This window comes from Thunnus thynnus, chromosome 15 (genome assembly GCF_963924715.1).
Source record: "Thunnus thynnus chromosome 15, fThuThy2.1, whole genome shotgun sequence".
Classification (NCBI taxonomy): domain Eukaryota; kingdom Metazoa; phylum Chordata; class Actinopteri; order Scombriformes; family Scombridae; genus Thunnus; species Thunnus thynnus.
This window is the reverse complement of record NC_089531.1, coordinates 10,173,136-10,194,066: the sequence shown is the minus strand read 5'-3', so window position 1 is coordinate 10,194,066 and position 20,931 is coordinate 10,173,136. Positions and strand designations below refer to the sequence as shown.

The 20,931-nt window shown below is 40.4% G+C and overlaps 2 protein-coding genes across 2 annotated transcripts; one reads left to right on the top strand and one right to left on the bottom strand.

Annotated features, from left to right (window-relative positions):
* Positions 1-2,819: 2,819 nt before the first annotated feature.
* cdca5 (cell division cycle associated 5) lies at positions 2,820-3,883 on the bottom strand. The gene has a single exon (XM_067612504.1). The coding sequence runs from the start codon at positions 3,881-3,883 to the stop codon at positions 3,101-3,103; it is 783 nt and encodes a 260-aa protein (XP_067468605.1). The 3' UTR covers positions 2,820-3,100.
* Positions 3,884-3,985: 102 nt separating this feature from the next.
* psmb2 (proteasome 20S subunit beta 2) lies at positions 3,986-17,305 on the top strand. The gene is made up of 6 exons (XM_067612505.1): positions 3,986-4,244; positions 5,554-5,676; positions 6,685-6,755; positions 16,159-16,321; positions 16,766-16,815; positions 17,098-17,305. The coding sequence occupies exons 1-6, from the start codon at positions 4,154-4,156 to the stop codon at positions 17,197-17,199; spliced, it is 600 nt and encodes a 199-aa protein (XP_067468606.1). The 5' UTR covers positions 3,986-4,153; the 3' UTR covers positions 17,200-17,305.
* Positions 17,306-20,931: the final 3,626 nt, after the last annotated feature.

Genomic DNA, 20,931 nt, shown 5'->3' with positions numbered 1-20,931 from the left:
TTCCAACAATACAGAGAAAACTGACATATACCTTTAATATAAGTTATTAATAAAGTTCAGTCTCAATTCTGACTGCAAATGATAAGAAACAGCAGTAAGTGTGAAGTCTTGCTAATGGCACCAATGATGTTGATGCTAATGATGTTGCTACCATCTCTTGAAAGTACCTAGAATGATTTTACAGAGAAATAGAAATATAAGCTAGTTCCTCACTGTTTCAGTTTAGAGCTGCAACAGTTCATCAATTATTTGCCTTGACTACCCAACTATTAAATTAACATCCAGCTTCTTAAATATGAATATTTTCTGGTGTCTTTAGTTGACAGTAATGACAGTAAACTGAACATCTTTGGGTTGGGACCAAACAAGACATTTGAAGATGTCACACTGGGTTTTGGGAAACAGTGATCGACATTTTTCACCATTTTATGGACCAAAAACTAATCGCTTAATCGAGAACATAATGGACAGATTAATCGATAATGACCATAATTGTTAGTTGCAGCCCTTCACTTTTCTGGGCAGCAGTATCTCAGGTGGTAGTTTGATCCACGGCTCTTTCTACATGTCAAAGTGCCTTTAAGCAAGACATTAAACCCCAAATTTGCTCCTGAAAACGTTTAAGTCACTTTGGACTAAAGTGTCACAAAAGCTGAGTGATGTTGGAACTGTGACAATATTTGTTTTATGAAACAATTAATCAATTAAAACATCCAGAGTAGCCTGTTGGCAGCAAGTTCAACAGGTTTTCCCCCAAAAAACGTGGTTGATAGATGATATCTGTGTCATGTTGACTGTACTGTTGGTTCTCAGCATTTTGCAAACAACAGCTGCAAATGAATTGAAGTTCTTAATCATTTAAAGTAAAAGAATTCACACAGACTAGATGTAAAATCAAAAGGCCGCTCGGTTAAAGAAGCTGTCATGAAACAAGCCTCGTTAGTGCAAAATTATGCAACACGTTCACTTACACCTTTAAAAGACTCTGGAGGAAAATGTTTTACCTGTCCGCCGTTCTCATTAAGTCGAGACGGATCGCCTACTCAACTCGTTCAGTCTGCCTCGACATAATCACCGGAGACCACTGCTGCGGAGAGGAACGTGTTACTCAACATGCTTGACTTAAAGCTCATCAGTCCCCGCGTGAACTCATGTGTTCATCATCCCCAGAAGACCTCGACTGTACACATGAGATGTTTAACGGTTCTGTCTCTGAACTGGTGCATCACGGTGCAAGATTGAGATTCTCCTGAAATGTTTTAGTTTAGAGCTCAGATGATTAGTTTATTCATCGATTAGTTGATCGACAGAAAATTAACAGGCGACTGTTTTGATAATTGAATAATAGTTTTATTAGTTTTTTAAGCAAAAATGCCAATATATCAGCTGGTTTGAGCTTCTCAGATGTGATGCTTTTCTTTGGGTTTTGGTCGAACAAAACAAGACATATGAAGACATGACCTTTGACCCTTGGAAATGATAAAGAGCATAGTTGTATCATTAAGACAATTGTCAATAAAACTGTAGATGAATAGTGACATCATCATAAAATCTGATCCAAAATAAATGATTATGTGCTGTTTTGGCAGAATACAGGATTTCTATGAAATGAACTGTAACTGGGTTGTAATTTTGTTGATGTAACTGGTGGAATATTTATTCATATATGCAGACAAGCAAATAACTGATTTTTTTAACAGTAAGGAAACAACAGATGTGAGATGACAGTCCATGAATACTGATAGGTGCCATCTTGAAATATTATTCTGAATATTTGTCACTTTAATGTGGATGTAAACGCATTATTAAAGGGTAGTAGCCTGATTCCAGACATCAAAATCGCTGCTCACGTCTTTGATTTTTCTATCAATTCAAATATAATCAAGAACTGAGTGAAACAAAATGGCAATTCAGTCCAGAAAGGATTAAAAAAAATCCCTTTTTTGCTCTCAGATCGTACCAACCCTGTAAATAATGCTTCATAACTTACAAGCAATAAACAAACTACAGCTTCTGCACATATTTACAATCAGTATTTAACTGTCACATATTTTCCTTCTGTGTGTTATGAGCTCAATCAAGCAGTTTTTGACTATAAAGTGAAGTCAGATAAAAATGGTTGCAGCCAATTTTAAAAACAAACTTGCAAAAGGCTATTTAGTCATTCAAAGTCAAAACTTTAATGACTAAATAAAAGCCATCTGATTATAGTAAACACCAATTTGTAGAAATAGAAAGAAATGCTTTAAGTTTTAACTCATCTATCTACTGGTCATTTAGAAATTAAAACAACATACCAATGTGACTATACTACGCCTTTATACCATCACATAATGAGTTTAACAACCACATTAAGAGCATTTAAATGAACAACCCAACGTGAAATTTCAAAAGAATCACAATTTACAAAACATATAAAACTGGAAATATACAAAAACTTGAATGTGTTGAGTATGAAGCACACATTTGAAGTGTTGTCCTCCCAGAGAAAGCCTTTTTCTCAGCATGTCAGTGATAAAAACAACATGCCACAAGTAGAGATGTGCCGGTACACCGTTTTTGCGATATACCTCGGTTACACGGTATCAATACTGCCAACGATTTCCATTATCGTGGTTTTCGGAGGGCTTTGTGACCACGTAGCAGCTCTCCTGCGCTTCATTAGCAGTTTTATTTTGTTCAGCCACAGGGAGGGAGCTCTCTACTGGTTAATCAGAGGCAGAATAACCGCAGCAAAGAGAACCGGGCTCCTGTCCGTCAGCTTCAGCTCTGCTGCTGTTTGTTAGTGATGCGGGGGGGGGGGGGGGGTTGGGGTGTAACTGTTATCTGTTATCATCTGTGTGCGTTTACAAATATCTGTAAATAATGATAACACTTGCCAGAAAGTAATGGATCAGTTTCATCTGGAAAAATGTATCTATTGTAAAATTATGAATGGGTGCAATGTTGATGATAATATTTTATCACTAATAGTAAACTCTTGATGAGTATCATGATAATACCGTTCACCGTGATATTTTAACTGTGATAATTGAGCATGACATTTTTGATACTGACACATCCCTAAGCCACAAGAGAGTCTTTCAGTCTGTCTCAATATTTACTCCACGGTCAGCTCAAACTCCTCAGCCTCCTCAAACTCTGCGTTCATCTTGGCAGCCAGTTCTTCCAGCTCTGTGGTGTTTATCTGCTGCACCTTCTTCCTCCTCCTCTTCTCCTTCACCACAGCCACTCCGGGGATGTTAGTGTCCACCTCGGGGACAGCTGAGCCGCCGCAGTCATCCGCCCCCTCAAGCAAAGACATGAATGAGTTCAGACCTGACAGCGAGGCAGACACCTCCGGAGCTGTCTTGGATAACTGGACTCTCCGGCCCACCTCGGGGGTCTGCAGCTTCTCGAAGCCGAACAGGGTCTCTCTTGAGTCGGGGCTGTTGAAGGACTTGTCGCTGAGCCTGCTGTAGGACCGACGCACTTTCTGCGCCCACGCCGCGTCCTCTGTATCTGCAGCCGGCTGCTGGGGGAGAGCCTGCGGCAGCGGCGGAGGGGTTGAGGGGAGGATCGGGGAGGGCATCGCGGCCTTCCTCTTCCTCTTACCCGTTGAGGAGAGCCCACGGTCCGGGGCAGGACCCGGGGTGGAAACCTTTAGCTTTTCCTGCTGGTTGCGCTCCGACCGCCTCGGTGTGTTCTCCTTGTTGTGCTCCGACGGCGCGACCGTTTTTCTAGGCGCTATTTTCCTCACGGTGATGGAACGTTTAACGGCAACGGCAGTCAACGCCATTTTGTTGTCAGTTGAAGAAGAACTGTACCTCGGTGACCGTCTTCGCTGCGAGCCGTTAAGGTTATTAGACTCCGTCATTGTGCTCTGAGGCGTCCCTTCGTTCATACCGACTTTTCAACCGGGAAAATAACCGATTCTGCTTGTATTTACTTTACTATCTGAACAGTAGTATCACAACACAGGTGAAACGACAGCAACTGTCCGCTCAAATCGCCCGCCCGAGTCGCGTTGAAAACGTGTTTTCCGGTGACGTCCAAGGTCTGCGCCGGCTGTGTCAAACTTTTGCTGTGTAATCTGAGCGGACGAGGCTAAACAAGACTTCTGTGGATTTAGGGTTATTTTCTTATTATCTCAGGTCATACCTGCTTATACAGAATGGAGTATTTGATCGGGATCCAGGGGCCGGATTACGTCCTCGTCGCCGCCGATAATGTTGCAGCCAGCAGCATCATTCAGATGAAGCACGGTATGACAACGCGTTAGCTTAGCGTTAGCCATGTAGCTAAACCTGCTAACATGCCGGTTTCATCTTCACATTAATGTTTTAAAACCTAGCGTGAGTTTTGGGCAAGCGTTCTATAAAGAGTATTGTCTTAACTGTATATTTAAGTATAATAACATCATCTTGCTACTTTGCTCACAATTCAACCACACAATCTGAGTTGAGCTAGCAAAGCTAAACGCAGCTAAGTGAAGTAGCACTTTTTATTTCATTTTTTCCCCCCAAAGTTTGGATGTTTATTTTGCCCTTTGTCGATAACAGTGCGTTGAAAGCTCTGAGTTTATTCGACATTTATTCTACATCGCTTAAAGTCAAACTAAAACTTGCAACGTTAAAACAAGCAGGTTTAAATGAAAGTGAAAGTCACTACTCATTCTTAGTTAGTTAATGGCCACTTGCAGTGTTGGATGAATTACTCAGATCCTTTACTTAAGTAAAAGTACCAATACTTAAATGTCAAAATACGCCATTACAAGTTTAAGTCCTGCATGAAAAATGCTGCTTAAGTAAAAGTATTAGCAGCAAAATGTAGTTGGAGTGTACTTTTACTTTATAAAAGTACTCATTTGGGCCCTCTGACTGATATATTATTATATATGACATCATTAGATTATTAATAGTGAATCATCAGTGTTAGAGCAGCATGTTACTGTTGTAGCTGCTGGAGGTGGAGCTAGTTTCAACCACTTTATATACAGTTAGCTAGTTTAGTCCAGTGGTTCCCAACCTAGGGGTCAGGCCCCTCCAAAGGGTCACCAGATAAATCTGAGGGGTCGTGAGATTATTAATGTAAGAGGAAAGAAGAAAAAGCAAAATTCTGATACACAAATCTGTTTCCGGTTTTTATACTTTTTCTTGAATCTTCAATTTGAAATATTGGATCATTTGAACATTTATTGAAAAGAAACTGTGTGAGAAGTTTAGAGTGAAAAATAAATATTTGGTGGAGCTGTTAACAACTCATAGACATCTGAAATGTGACCCCGACTACACACTGCTTTTTGTAAGACGTCAAAAGCCAAAAAGTTTGGAAACCACTGGTTTAATCTTTAACAATGTGTTGTATTTTAAAAGCTTATTCTGAAAAGTAGCTAAAACTGTTAAATAAATGTGGTGGAGTAGAAAGTACAATATTTCCCTCTGAAATGTAGTGGAGTAGAAGTATAAAGTAACATAAAATGGAAATATTCAAGTTCTTAGTTACTTTCCACCACTGGCCACTTGAATCATTTGCCAACTTGAATCTAAGAAACAAAATCTCTGTCTCTTTCAGACTATGACAAGATGTTCAAACTAAGCGAGAAGATCCTGCTGCTGTGTGTTGGAGAAGCAGGAGACACAGTTCAGTTTGCAGAGTACATCCAGAAGAATGTACAGCTCTACAAAATGAGGAATGGTAAGATCATAAGATGATGATTTTGTGGTACAACTCTCCTTCTTTTTCCACAGAGGTCCCCAGTCTAAAGGACAGGTTCACAATTTCACAAGTCTGTCTTAAAACAACAGCCAGGAGCCCAAATGAACATTGAAATAGGTTTTTCTTGCTGTAATCATTCCTCCTGTTCATACTGACCATCAGAAGATTCTTTCATAATGTACTTACAATGTAAGTGAAGGGGGCCAAAATCCACAGTCCTCCTGCTGTGCAAAAATGTATAATATAATAATATGAGGCTTCAGCGTCCAAATGAGTCAAATCAAGTAGATATCTTTAAAAGTTACAGTCTTTTTAGTGCCAAAGTTTCTCTTTTTGATACTATACTTCCACCGCTCAACAGGGAAACACAAAGAGGGAATTTGATGCTAAAAAGACTGTAAATGTGGCAGATATCCACTTGATATGACTAACTCAGATTGCTGAAGCCTCATATAAGCTTCAGATAAACTTTTAAATGCATTTTTGCACAAAATGACTGTGTGGACACACTGTGGATTTTGGCCCTCATCACTTCATTGAAAGCACAGTTGAAGGGGATCTTTTAATAGCCAGTATAAACAGGAGGAATGATTACAGCGAGTAAAACCTCTTTCACTGTTCATATGGACACCTGACTGTTTTAAGACAGACTTAAAATATTGTGAACGTATCCTTTAACTTCAGTTGTCACTGACAGGAGTTTTATTTGAAACATGTTAATACTAGTGCTGATGTGATGTTTCAGTTTCAGTACTGATATTTATTTTCAGTATATTACATTTACAAAATCGACCAAAACATTTAATTTTCTTAAATAATTAAAACAATGTTTTTTCCAGGAAATATTGACATATGGGTCTTACCAGAAATGCCAGCTACTCAGCTCTAGTCATTGATGTCATAGTGAGGAAAATGAAACCTGCTAAAGAAGCACACACACCCAAAACTTTGTGTTTGATGCCATTTATTGTCTCTTGTTTTTTTTAGGTTACGAACTCAGTCCAGCAGCAGCAGCAAATTTCACACGAAAGAACCTTGCAGACTACCTTCGGAGTAGGGTAAATATTTTCATACACCCCAAAATATGAATCCAACATTAGAACTTATAATGGGAGGGGAAACAGCCTAAAACAAGAATAATAAGCTTCACAACTGTTCCTTCAGAAACATGCATAGATGGAGCATAAAAATACCACATAACAAAGCGTAGGAAGCCTTGTTTACAATTATATGTATTGATGTTATCATGCATTACTTGACACACCCATCAGAAATGTGTCTTTTTTTTAATTTGTTTGAAGTTGTGGTTTGAAATGATCATTCCTGTTGGCACCTACCTTATGAGGGTGCTATGTTTTTTAACCCTCAGTGTGTTAAAGAGCCATCAACTTCCCATAAAGCAACGTTAGTAACTTTTATTTTTTAGAAGTCTTCTCTCATGCTCAGGGAAAATGTGGTCTGTCTTAATGAACAGTCTGATAGAAGGTGTGACTATAATCATAACCAAAATATTTGGTCGAGTTCTTGACTGAACCTGAAGGCTCCACATTATAACACAACGCGATGATGTCTTTTTGTGGACCAACCGTAAAGTTATCTCCACTTAAGGTCTTCACAGCAGATATCCAATGGAATTACAACATTAATTTTATGGGTTAAAGGAGACATATTATGCTTTCTGTGGTTTTTATACTGATATGATGTCGGATGTTTGTTAAAAACGGTCAAAGCTCCAAAACTTTAGGTGACCATATGTAAGAAAAGCTCCCCGCAAGTCAAAAGCCAGAGCTTCATCCTGCTCTGAACGCCCCATCTAACTGATTGTTCACGCATGCCCACAAACTCCCGCCTGTTATGTAGCCTTTTGTTGCTAAGGTTCAGGTGGGAATTAAGTCTCACCTGCAATTATACATGTGTTTGTGTCGTTATCAGCTTGAGACATCAAAGCTCAACTGCTAGATGCATTTTGACAGAGTGAGGTACATTTGTCAGCTTGTTGTGAATGGTGACGGAGGTTTCTCCCTTTGAGACTTCATGACACCACCTGAGCCTGTATCACTGTCCTCCACCCTGACTGCATGGCTCCTCCGGGTATATTATCAAAACGCGATGGTTTTTACCTTCAAAACCCAAAAAATGTAGTAAATGTGCAGGATTTTTTTTCCCCCACATTATTAACATGAGCCTGGACATGTGCACAACCGGGCAACTTAACCAGGTGTTTTATCTTCCTGAGTGTTTGTCAGTCGGCTCGTTTATGTATGCTTGCAACGTGGCAGTGCTTTTTTGAAATTATGATGTGTGTCCTTGAGGCCTTGCAGAAACCTGAGAGCCCTACAGAAGCAAAATATACTTTTTACAGGGAAAAGGCACACAAGCAAGAACTGGATTAAGTTGCGTTCATATACCACAAACTCTCTCAGTCTGTGAAACGAATACTTGTTCATGGATTTTTATTAGTTATGAGAACATTGTGCCGCCTCTAGACATTCATGTTGACTGACTGGGTTATGAAAATTTTGTACCTTGAGTTTTAGAACAAATGCCAAAACAATATTTTTTCGATACCTTGGTTTAGGGACCATTTTTAAACACTTTGTTCATTTGCCAAAATATGGGACACTGCTCAGTGTTGAAGAACTGAGCTGAAACAACAATTGATTAATCAATCGGATGATCAACAGGAAATTATTTATTTGGATCATCTGTTCATGGCAAATATTCTCTTGTTCCAGCTTCTCAAATGTTAAGACCTGCTGCTTTTTCAGTTTTCATATGCTTTTAAATTAAAAAAAACACCATTATAGTTTTCTTAAGTTGAATATGATGTCTTTAAATAGCTCGTTCTGTCTCACCAACACTCAAAGATTTTCAATTTAATATCACATAAGACGAAGAAAAGCAGCACATGTTCACATTTGAGAAGCTGAAACCTGCGGCTGTTTGGCTTTTTTAATAATCAAAACAGTTGTTGATTAATTTTCTGTTGATCGGCTAATTATTGCAGCCCCACATATTTTATGTTTTTAACTTGTATTACACAGTTTATGTTAGCGTTAGCGTGCATGATGGCTTATTACATGATTGTAACACACTCTGTTCAAGCCAGCTGTATCTCTTGCACTAATTTGTTAAGAGTAGTGCAGCCGCCGCCTGTCACAATAGCAGAAGGGTGAAAATAATTACAAAAAACAATTAGTGTGGCAGAGAAGGGAATGTGGGACACATCGAACCGGGGATAGGGGTAGAGCAGCAGCAGGAGGAGGAGGAGGAGGAGCAGCAGCGGGGGGTCCCGTGGGGGAACAACCGGGCCCAGTAGACAAGGCTACACAGACCGGAGTGTGTGAACGAGTAGGAGTCAACATATACACAAGTACAATATACATGCACACAGAGGGACCTATAGGATCAAGATTGTTTTATTCAGTCAAGGTTGTGCACGTTGTGGAGGATAACATTTATATTCATGTCTTGCCATAAGCTTCAAGTATATCTTTATTTTTGTGCCTCACGGTTATGAATTTGGTTTTTTACGAGTGCAGGATTTACTAATGCTGCGTTCTCAGGAGTGCTCAGAAACTGAAGCAATAGCAGTTTCTCCTCCTGCATCCCACACCTTCCTCCAGCTATGCTCTCCTCATATTCATCAACCTCCAGAGCACATGGACATGTGCAAATTATGTTGTATAAACAGGTTTTTTTTTTTAACTGTGTTTTTTTCCCCCCCAGAACATCTTAAGTATGTAGAATATGTAATGTGTTTTGTCCATTTGACTGTGAAACAGGGAGAGAGATCATCTGGTAAAGCCTTGAACCGTCTAATATCAATAGTGACACACTTTAGTACAGTTACTCAACTACAACTTCAGGGCTTCAACTTGATTATTTTCGTAATCAATTTATTTGCTTAATACTTTCTCTGTTAATCATTTGGTCTATAAAATGTCACATATGGTGCAAAATCCCCATCAAAGGCCCAAAATGACATCTTCAGATTACTTGTTTTGTGCAACCAACGGTTCAAATCCCCCAAAATATTCAACTGACAAGGATGAAAAGCAGCAAATCAGCTTGAATCGGTACATTTTAGGCATTTTTGCTTTAAAAAAATGACCTAAACTATTAATGGGCCATCAAAGTTGTTGCCAGTTTTATTTGTTGTCGGTCGATTAATCAACTAATAAATCAAGCTCTGCACAACTTAAGCAATCCTGATTATTTCATGAAATGTTGATGAGAACAAAAAGTGACAGTCAACCTGTTCATTATTTTATTTTTTATTAAACGATTCATTTTTTTGGTCTTTCAAATATCACAAAGTAGTGAAAAACACCTCTCTCAGGTCCTGAGAGCCCAGAGTGACGCCTTCACGTTCCTTTGTTCATCAAAACGCCTAAAAACCCCACGAAGACTCAATTTAAAATGATATAAAACACAATAAAGCAGCAAATCTTCACACGAGAGGCTCAAACCAGAGTATTTGCCACTTTTTATTGAATAAACTGTAACAATTAAGACTCAAAATAATTCTGATTAATTTTCTGTCAATCGACTAATCGATTAATTGAATCGTTTCAGCTCTAATTCTAAATATTACAAAAACAAATACTCCAGAAAACGATCATAGATAAATACGTGTGTTCTACTTCTGTTGTTGTCCGTAACTTCCTGAAACTTTGCCGGCTTGCAACATGTTCAGCATTGATGAACTTTGACACCACAGGCTGGAATCAGAGATTACAAACAAAACATAATATAGATTCATCGAAAAAAAAAACGCCTGTAGTCCAAAAGTATGTTCAATTCTTGTAGTCTGGGGAACTGGCCGCATATGTTGGATGAATTTATTTTAATTAATCTGATTAAATCATTGCAGATGAAAGTTTAGACCAGACAGAAAAGGCAGGACTTATCAAAAATAATGATCTGCTTTTATATCTCAAATCTTTTTCTACCGTCCTTAAATCATCTTCTGAACGCCCCCCCACCCCCTCCCTCCCTCCCTCCCTCCTGAAAAAAACCGTCACGTGATCCCGCCGGCATTTCCAGACCCCCTAGGTTAAAAACCACTGGCTGATAAATTAATCAGTGGTATATTGTTAATTCTGATGGCCTTATTCCTGCAGGATAAATTACAGATGAGTCCTTTAGTCTGAAAGATGTCATACTCCAGCGGCTGCAGACCTCCGGGAGGTGTAGTTAGCTGAACTCGGCAGAGCACGTCGGCGCAGCGGCAAGCGAGACGCTGTTCACATACGACCGTGTGCTTACGAGCCTCGCCGTCCAGAAAAACAACTGGGCCCTGCGCTAACCTCTGGAGTACCGCATTCACTCAAGCTTTAGAGAGCAGGGAGAGAGAGAGAGAGAGAGAGACGAGACAAAGAAGAGAGAGGGGGGAGAAAAAAAAAAAAGCGGTAAGCATAATCACCTGAGGCCTCGACTCTGCTGCATGCATCATCAGTAATGATACACATAGAATTCACCACAAAGCAAAACAAATGTTCAAAGTTTTAGGGGCATAGAAACCTCAGCATCTGCTTCTGTTTTTTTCTTGTTGGCTTTATTTTCCTGCCTGATTTACTTTTAATATAATTATATCGAAGATTAAATTGATAGATATTAAATTGACAGGTACAAATGTGTAGTAATCAGAAAAGTTTTTGCAGGATTAGTAAGTGTGGGAGGCTGAAACATGAGGTTAAATTGATACAGCAAAACTCCAGGGAGGCAGAGAGTTTATAAATATCACATTTGATTTTTTTTTGTCGAGATTCATGTAGAAAACTAAAAGCCTTACAGTCATCAGTTTTTTTTTTTGTGTATATGTGGATGTCTGCGCCGCAGTAAGTTGAAGAAGTAACATTTTTGTCTGTCTGTGAAGTTGGAGCTGTTTATTTTTAGTTTTTCTATAAGGCCGCAGCAACAGTTAGCCTCTGTGCGGCGGCGACCTACAGCTGGCCCCATATGGGTTTGTGAAATATTTTTTAGCACGGGCGCACAATGGGCACAAATGATTACTGGCGCCATATTGCACGCAGCTCCCCGGCTCCTGCACAGATGAACAATTAATACAGCAGATTGAGGAGAAATGCCAATAAAGAGAACATGCCCCGGGGCAGGGTGCAAAAAGAAGGGGGAGGGAGGGAGAGAGAGAGAGAGGAAGGAAAGGAGGGAGGGAGGGAGGGAGGGAGGGTGGGAGTGCTGGAACGTGGAAGAGGAGAGTTCGGAGATGAGTGTGTGGTTGGTTTCTTAGCGGCGTGACCTTAATTTTCGTCACAACTGAAGCTGTTTTCGCTCAGAAGCCTGCGACGGCAATATCTTAAAGGATTGACATTTTGGGGAATATGCTCAGTCATTAGATGACTTAGATGAGAAGATTGAAGCCGCTCTTATGTCTGTAAATATAAAGCTACACAGCAGGAGATGCTTAGCTTAGCACAGCTAGCCTGGCTCTGTCCAAAAGTAACAACATCCGCCTACAAGCAACTTTAAATCTCATTTGTTCAATCTGTACAAAACCACAGTGTAAAAACAAGATGATGTGGTTTTGTTGGACTGTTTCTTACCTTTTGAACAGAACCAGGCTAGCAGTTTCCCCCTGTTTCCAGTCTTTGTGCTAAGCTAAGCTAACCGGCTGCTGGCACAGACATGAGAGCGGTATCAATCTTTTCCTCTAACTCTCAGCAAGAAAACATGTAACTCCCGAAAAACTCAAAGCGGAGGGTCGACAACAACGGCAGTAAAGAACCGATCAAGCTTTTGTTCTGTTGCACAACAGTCGCCTTGTTTTGGCTGGGAACGAGAGTCGCAACTGGGGGGATAAAACATATGATGCGTATTGTTTGTATGTGAACCTGGGTGTGAGTTCAGGTGGCTGGGTTAACAAGGTGCCTGGTTTCCCTCCGAGGTGACATGGGAAGGGAAGGTTATTTTGATGCCAAGTCCGTATTATTGTTACATTGTAACCAGTGAGACAGGTGTGTGGTGGGTGGGGGTGACGCCACTGGGGCGTTCGCAGGTTCACGGAGGAGTTAAAGCACACACACATAAACACACGCACACACACAAAGATATTCATCCTGAGATTCACGCCTGTTGTACACAACCATCGTTAACACACACACACACGCACACACACTAAAGCCCACTCCACAGGGAGCATAACGATCATCATTCCCCTCGTGGCAAACACAGCGCTAACACAAGTCACAGAAATAAGCAGGTCGGCTGAGAAATAAATTGAAATGAGAGGGCAGGTGTGTGTGCATCACAACTCGCTCTATGAATCACATTTGCCTCGCTGCACGGCAGAGAATGCAATATTATATTTTTCTTGTTTTGCGCTAATCAAAAACACTGCACTGCTTCTACCTCTGTCAAGAATTTAGGCCATAAGTTGTTTTGAAATCCCCCCCCCACCCAAAAAAAAAAAATTGTCTCGCTTTAAAGGGATATTTTAAAATGAGGAACAGTGGCTCGCAACAACGAAGAGAGAAAATTAGTGTTTTGGAGGAAGAGAAGGGAGAAGAGGCTGGAAGCGTAAAAGATGTAATTTAAAAAGATGGGAGGAGGGGAGGGGAGGAGGGGGGGGGTGAGGGGGGGGAAGGAAGGGGCAAGAGAAACGACTTTAGAAGTTTTTAATGAGCCCTGGCGCTACTCCAGGGCACAGGGTGAAGACGGCGGAGAGAGGGGAGGGAGGAGGGAGGGAGGGGAGGGAGGGAGTGAAAGAAGGGATGAAGCGGGAGGGGAGGGCGCGATGGAGGGAGCAACAGGGGTGCTGACTCCCAGCAGATGTCACACTGCCGGTGACACCCTGATTCTCCCCTACTCCCCCCCCCCGTCCCTTCACCCTCAAACACACACACACACCTCCTCTGTCCTGTGACGCCCTTTCACCTCTCCTCTCCCTCCATCACTCTCTAGCTAACCCCCTCCCCGTGCTCTCTCTCTCTCTCTCTCTCTCTCTCTCTCTCTCTCTCTCTCTCTCTCTCTCTCTCTCTCTCTCTCTCTCTCTCTCTCTCTCTCTCTCTCTCTCTCTCTCTCTCTCTCTCTCTCTCTCTCTCTCTCTCTCTCTCTCTCTCTCTCTCGCCTCTTGGGTCTTTCCTCTCACCGCTGTTCGTGTCGCATTAATGTCGCGCGCCGCTCCACGTCTCCGCTAAGTCGCAAAAAAAAAAAAATCAAAGTCGATAATTAGGAGCAATCTATTTGGGATAAGTTGAGAGCGAGAAGTTGTACTTTTCAAGTGGTAAAGACGTCTCTATCTCGCGAACCGGTTGGTGGAAGCTGACTATTTAGAGGGACGAGTATCCAAGATAAGATACAGAAAGTGACACGTTTCTTGTCGTCCGTATTGATGCCGCTGATGGAGATGTTGGCACCTCCTAATTAGAGGAAGGCGATAACTATTTAAACCCCCCCAAAAAAATCCTTCCACATGACGGTAAACTACGGCACACAACGCCGTCGTTACAAATTTAGCTTGTTTATGTGGGATTTCACTCTGAGGTTTGGACTTCTCTCTTCAAAAATGGAAGAAGTGTTTGTTATCCAACACCGGGGTCAAACTCAGTGCTGCCAAAGTGTAGAAAAGAGTCTCAAACATGCAGCTCTGCTCTGCTTTTATGTTTTTGAAAATGTGGCAAAGCAAGAAAGGTTTTCATCTTGCTTTGCTGCGAGCAGGTGGCGAGAATCCCACAAACTTTTTTTTTTTTTTCTGTCCTGCCTCCATCTTTTGTTTGTATTCTTTTTTTTTCCTAAACTTTATTTAAAACAAGCCTTTACAGAATATTACACTGGCCATAGTCTCGCGATACCAGACGATCTCAGATCTCCACCTACCAAAGTCTGGTAGGTCCCCCCCCCCCCCCCCTCCCATTCTCCTCCGTAGTGAACTTTATGCACCACTCCAGTATGAAGGGCCGCCTTTAAGACTTAGTTTTAACAATGAAACTTGTGAGATTGTCATCAGTCCCTATGAGCGAAGCGTTTAGATCTCTGACCTGTGAGTCTACGCCGGCCACGGTATTCAGGCACACTTTCCATGTCGTGTTGTGATCGGTTGGTTTGAAGACGTGGGTCTGCTTTCTGTCTTCGTTCAACCAAAGCATCGAACCGGCTCTTGGTGAACGTGTCAAGGTGCAATCTAGGACCACCGGTTTGGATTGATGATCAAAGATTTTACCACGTTTATCTCAGACAGATCAAAATCACGCAAAGGGCCGTTAGTAAGGTGTCACCAGTGTGTGTGAACACCAGTCTTCCAAAACATACTGACTCATTTGGTGTTTTGATGATGGCGGTTGCTCTAAAATCCGCCACATGTCATGAGTTGGGTTGAGATCTGGTAACTGCGGAGGCCATAAAATATCATTCACTGGGTTTTCATACTCGTCAAAGCTTTCAGTGAGCTCTCATCCCCTGTATCGAAGCGTCTGCATTCATTAAGTTTCTCCACTCATCTCACTCATTCAACCCTCACTGCTTGACCATTGTTGTGATTGAATAATTTAATTTAGCTAAATGAGCCTAATCTAAGAAGTCTCAGTAAGACAGATGTTTATTTTTGTTAAGACAACACTTGATTATTAAATTAAAAGTACATTTTTAGCAGAGATACAGTGATGTTTTTTTACCGTTTTGCAGTGTTTTCATACTTAAATCTGCTGATATCATGACTGATGATTGATGTTTAAAGCATTATGTATTAAAAGACTAAATGAAATTTGCATTTTTTTTTTAAAGGTATTTCTAAAAGCTAAACAAAAGACCCAACACTGGCGGAAAAATCAAAAGATACTTATTAAATTTGACTTTGGATGACAGCAATAGTTTGTTGATATGTTCATTAGTCAATTGACAGAAAGATAATCAACTGTTTTGATAACTGAATAATCATTTTAGTCATTTTTTTAAGGAAAAATGACATATTTATTGGTTGTAGCTTCTCAAATGTGAGGATTTGAAACTTTTATGTGTCACACATATACTGAGTGTTTGGAATTTGGACTCATGATCAGACAAAACGAAATTATTACGGGAATGTTTCTCTATTTTTTTACATTTTACAGACGAAACGATTAATCGAGAAAATAAGCATCAGATTAATCAATAAAGAAAAAAATAATTAGTTGCAGCACTAATGTTCATTCATGGGTTTTTAGGTAGAAAAACTTTGTCTTCAGCTGTTAAATAACATAGTTTTGATTGGTTTAATGTGGTTTCATGTTAGCGTTTAAAAAGTAGTTCATAGGTCTGTTTCCAGGTGCTGAAAAAACATTCTTATTCAATTTATTGGGGATTTTAACATGAAATTTAATTAGTTTGGGTCTCAGGCGAACACCTTGTAAGAATGCTTGTCATAGATCTGAATGTTAATCCTTCATCCCCCCCCCCCCCCCCCCCCCCCCTCCTCCTCCTCCTCCTCCTCCTCCTCTCTCTCCTCTCTCTCCTCTCTCTCTCCAGACTCCGTATCATGTGAACCTGTTGCTGGCGGGCTACGATGACACAGACGGCCCGGGTCTCTACTACATGGACTACCTGTCTTCTCTGGCCAAGGCCCCCTTCGCCGCCCACGGCTACGGAGCCTTCCTCACTCTCTCCATTCTTGACCGCTACTACAGACCAGGTCAGCGCAGAGAAAACGCCTCGCGCGTGTTTTCCGCTGTTGTTTATAGTTCCTGTGAGACTGACTGGAAAAACAACAACAAAAAAAAAAAAAAGAAAAGATGTGATAAAGTGTGTTTAGTTGATTCACAGCGAGGCCATGTGAGATTTTAAAACATACAGACTCATGAATCTGTAAGATTTAGATTCATTTCTTTCACCTTTATGTCAAATAATAACAGTAGAAACAAGACAGCAGTTCGTACGTTAATTCCACGAACTACCTTCTGTCTTTTCACAATTAACTCATCTTTTTTTTATCATGACGTTATGCTTTTCTTCCTGTTAAGACACAGTAATATCCACTCAATTCAGATGTTTTTCCTCTCAATTTTAGAGGAAACTCTGCTTTTTTTTTTTTTCTCCCAGTTCAGCATGCTCATTTTCTTCTGTCTTTTTGTTCCAGATCTGACCCGAGAAGAGGCGGTGGATCTGCTGAAGAAGTGCATCGAGGAGGTGAGTTAGGAAGTAGTTTAACTCCTGTATTTGAGTATGAATACCAATGACATGCGTCGTATTTAACTGTTTATTCAGCTCACTCTGAAAAGGCGGCCATCAGTATCTTCATTTCACCTCATGGATTTATCTTATCAGCCTTAAAAACACTCTGCTGTTACGTTTCCCATCAGTCTGCTTCTCCTCCACTGTTTTTCTACACCTGCTTTTATTTGATTTTGATTCATTTGCGCCTTCACTGACCGTTTCTTCCCTATTTCATTGTGTTTCTCCGTCCTCCAGCTGAACAAGCGCTTCATCCTGAACCTCACCTCCTTCACCGTCCGGTTGATTGACAAGGAGGGCATCCAGGACCTGGAGAAGCTCACCCTCGGCGCCAAGTGACCGCTCACTGCTCGGCTACCGACTCTCACGCCCTCGTTTCTTTTTGTACTGTTGACCTCCTTGCTCTTTCTGTTCCAATAAAAAGTGACACACAGTTGAGATACAAGCTCTTTGTCCCTGTGGTGCTTTCTCATTGCTCTCTAGTCTACTCATCTGCACATAGAAAGAGAACAGCCCTCTGGCTGTGTACTTTTGCACTTGTATTCAGCGAGTGTGTGTGTGGGTAATGTACACTTGCTCATGCTTGTACACGTGTAATAAAACACGCATGCACATATTCATGTTGCAAAGTTTTCCAGCACAATGTTGTTCCACGTCCCTGAATGACCAAGCTATATAGGAAGAGACATTACTGTAAAGTCAATTTAAATGCTGTTTTGCATCACATCGGTTTTTGAGCACTTTTTAACGAGCTGTCATTCGACCTTAAAGGAACCCCAAAGTTAATAATAGCAATGTACACAAATAATCAATTAAAAGTCACAAAATATGGCCTCAAAAATTACCACTGAGTTGACTCGACACCTCTCATGCACTGTGTCAGTAAATAAATAAACATAACCGGCACTAAGTTGGCATTTACTGCAGACTTATTGAGTTTTATTGTGTTCTGATTGTGATTCACTGTGTGTAGCTAAGCAGGTTTGTCAGAAACAAGTTCAGGTTTGCTTCAGGAAATATATATATTTTTTTTTAATAGTGTTCATTTTTTTTTCCACCTTCTGTCCACCAACCAACACACAACATCTACTGAATTTAAATACATTTTGGATATAACCCTCACTCACCCCCAAACTGCAGCCGCTGAAAGTTGAAATATGTAGCAAAGTGAAATGTTTTGTATGAGACGTTCAAGGCCTCTGGATATTAAGAAAACCAACAAGATTCAGATAATTATGTTTACTTTTGCATGTTATACTTAATAATCTTTAGTCAAGGTTCACTTTTTTTGCTTTTTCCGGGGATATCAACCACATCTTATGGTCTTCATCACTGGATTGAGTTTGCTTAGTTGTCATGGAGATGGCTCAGTTGTGATTTAGTGACTTAAGTGTTGTAAATTTTAAATATATGAACATTTATTATCATGTAACTGAAATTCTATATTTTGGTCACATGATGACAATGAACAACCATCATGATAGCTGATCAAACACTGTGATGATGACTGTGAAATGTGGTTGAAAGCTCCAGAAAAAGCTTGTAAGTGGATCCCGCGTTAAGATAATTTTGTCAAACTTCCACTCGCAAGGTCAATGATGAACTTTCACACTAAAATTGTGACCGATTTTGAAAATGTCACAATTTTTACCAAACTTTTTTTTAACTGTTGCTCTTTCTGTTCCAATAAAAAGTGACACACAGTTGAGATACAAACTCTTTGTCACAAAAATGTCACAATTTAGGTAGTTAGGATGAAAAAAAGGAAGATAATTTATTTATTAGATTCAAAACAGCTGCCAGGTGACACTGGAGTCCTAAATTAGCCTTTTGCCTCCTACAAACTAAAGCTTAACTGCAAAAAATATACCAGGAATAATTTGACTAAAAGAATTAAAAGAACAGAAGATAACATACTGCTGTATTTCCTGTTTTCATGTAGGTAAACTAGTCAATGACTCCAATTCAAGGTTGTAATAGAGCAGATAATTAAAAAATCAAACCTTAATTAATAGTTAATTGATTAATTAATCTCTTTAAATAAATGTGGTTATCAAAAAGTGTTTGAAACACTGAAGAATTTACATTTTCTGATATTTTTTTATTAGTTTATACATTTTTTATTTCAATTAATTAGAGCTTCAACGATTAATCGATTAGTCAATTTGCAGAAAACTAATTGGCAACTATTTTGATAATCGATTAATCGTTTTGAATCATTTTTTAAAGATGGTTCCATTTTCTTAAATGTGAATATATTCTGCTTTTTTGAGTCTTTTATGATTGTGGACTGTTGGCATTTTATAGACAACTAATCGATTAATGAAGAATTAATTGATAGTGAAAATAATTGGTAGTTTCAGCCCTAAAATGATCTGAAAGGATATTGCACTACCCATTTTCAGTATAACTTGATTTATAGGGGTAATGTGTCCCATCTGAATCAAGAACCAATTAGTGATCAAGGTAAACGCATAGTTTTCCAAATTAGGGTCCCCCTCAAGATGTAATTATATCAAATTTAAATGCTTTTAATACTTTAATATGTTTTGTTAAGTTCAATAATGAGCCTTTAGGTGGGTTTTTAGGATCATCTCAACCGTTTGATACACAATTAGCTCCTGAAATACATTAAAAAAAAGTCTTCCTCCATCAGTGTTGACTGTGGTACAGTAAATGAGCACACGTATATACAGCTGTAACTGAGAAAAACCAGGCCAAGTTTAGACGTGAGTGTGTGTGAGAGAGAGAGAAGGAGAGACTGTAAGCTCATGTGTATGTGTACTAGTGAGAGAGAGAGAGAGAGAGAGAGAGAGAGAGAGAGAGAGACGGTGTGTGTGGCTCTATCACCGTCTCCTCTCTCCACCACAGACAGGTGATTAATAAACATTAAACAATCCCTCCTCTCTCTCAAACACACCGGAATCTGACGGGAAGAGCAGCATATGTTTGCCTGGAGGCACACAGAGAGATGGAGAGCGGCCCCGCTGAGTGTCAGATAGAGGGAGAGAATAGGGGAGAGCGGGTGAGGAGGGTTGGTGTGTGTGTGTGTGTGTGTGTTGGGGGGGGTGGGGGGTTAGGTTACAGAGAAGGAGATGAAGGGATGGGGGGGGGGGGAGAAGGGGAGAGGAGGGGGGGGGGGGGGGCACAGGAGGGTAATGAGATGGGAGGAGAGAAAGGGAGATACGGCAGGTAGAAGTGTTTGAGAGTGTCTGAGCAGGCGACACATGTATGTGCGTAGTCCCTGGAAAGCAGTAATTGCTGTGAGTATCTCATCCTGGTTAAATAAAGTGAAGGACTGTGCAGGGGAGGTGTGTGTGTGTGTGTGTGTGTGTGTGTGTGTGGTTTACTGGGCGCTGGGGGTCGCACCACTTCCTCTGTTCTGTTCTCCCAGGTACAGCGTTCAGGGCTACAGATGTGATGCTGCCGCCTCACCGGGCCCCTGCTGGAGCCCTGCATGCATAGAGGGGCACTGAATTTTTAAGTGGCCCCTTGGGGTGCGTGTGCAGAAAATGTGTCCTAAGCATGATATGTGGATGTGTAGTGAAAGGATGGCCACAGTTCAGGCTCCGTTGAAGGTGCCAAATCCCTTTACGCTGAGCTGAAACTGCGTCAGACTAATGCTCAAAGGGTCTACAACCATGCTAGCAGCTCTGCTAGTCTGTGCTCTGAGCTAAATGCTAACATCAACATCCTAACATGCTCACAATGACAATGCTGATCAATGTATTAAAGCAGTTAGCTAGACGGCCTAAATCAGTTTTGACTGGATTTAATTTTGTATACGACTTATCAAACATGTGAAAACATTTTACAGGAAGACATAAAACATATAAAGACATATAAAAAATACTCAAAAAATTAGTATTTTGATGTGTATTTGGCATTTAATAAGAGATAACTGAACAAATAACATGGAAAGTGAAGATTAGAACTGTTTATTTAACTGTTTATGTGTTTACCGTGTTCATCGTCTTAGTTTAACGTGTTAGCATGCTAACGTTTGCTCATTAGGACCAAACACAAAATACAGCTGAGGCTAATGGGAATGTCAATAATTTGTTTTTGGTC

Excerpts from the sequence above, each read along its gene's own strand:
- cdca5 (XM_067612504.1), bottom strand. The coding sequence starts at position 3,883 with ATGAACGAAGGGACGCCTCAGAGCACAATGACGGAGTCTAATAACCTT.
- psmb2 (XM_067612505.1), top strand. The coding sequence starts at position 4,154 with ATGGAGTATTTGATCGGGATCCAGGGGCCGGATTACGTCCTCGTCGCC. Across the intron at positions 4,245-5,553 it reads CATCATTCAGATGAAGCACG|ACTATGACAAGATGTTCAAA; the intron begins GTATGACAACGC and ends TGTCTCTTTCAG. Across the intron at positions 16,816-17,097 it reads TGAAGAAGTGCATCGAGGAG|CTGAACAAGCGCTTCATCCT; the intron begins GTGAGTTAGGAA and ends TCCGTCCTCCAG.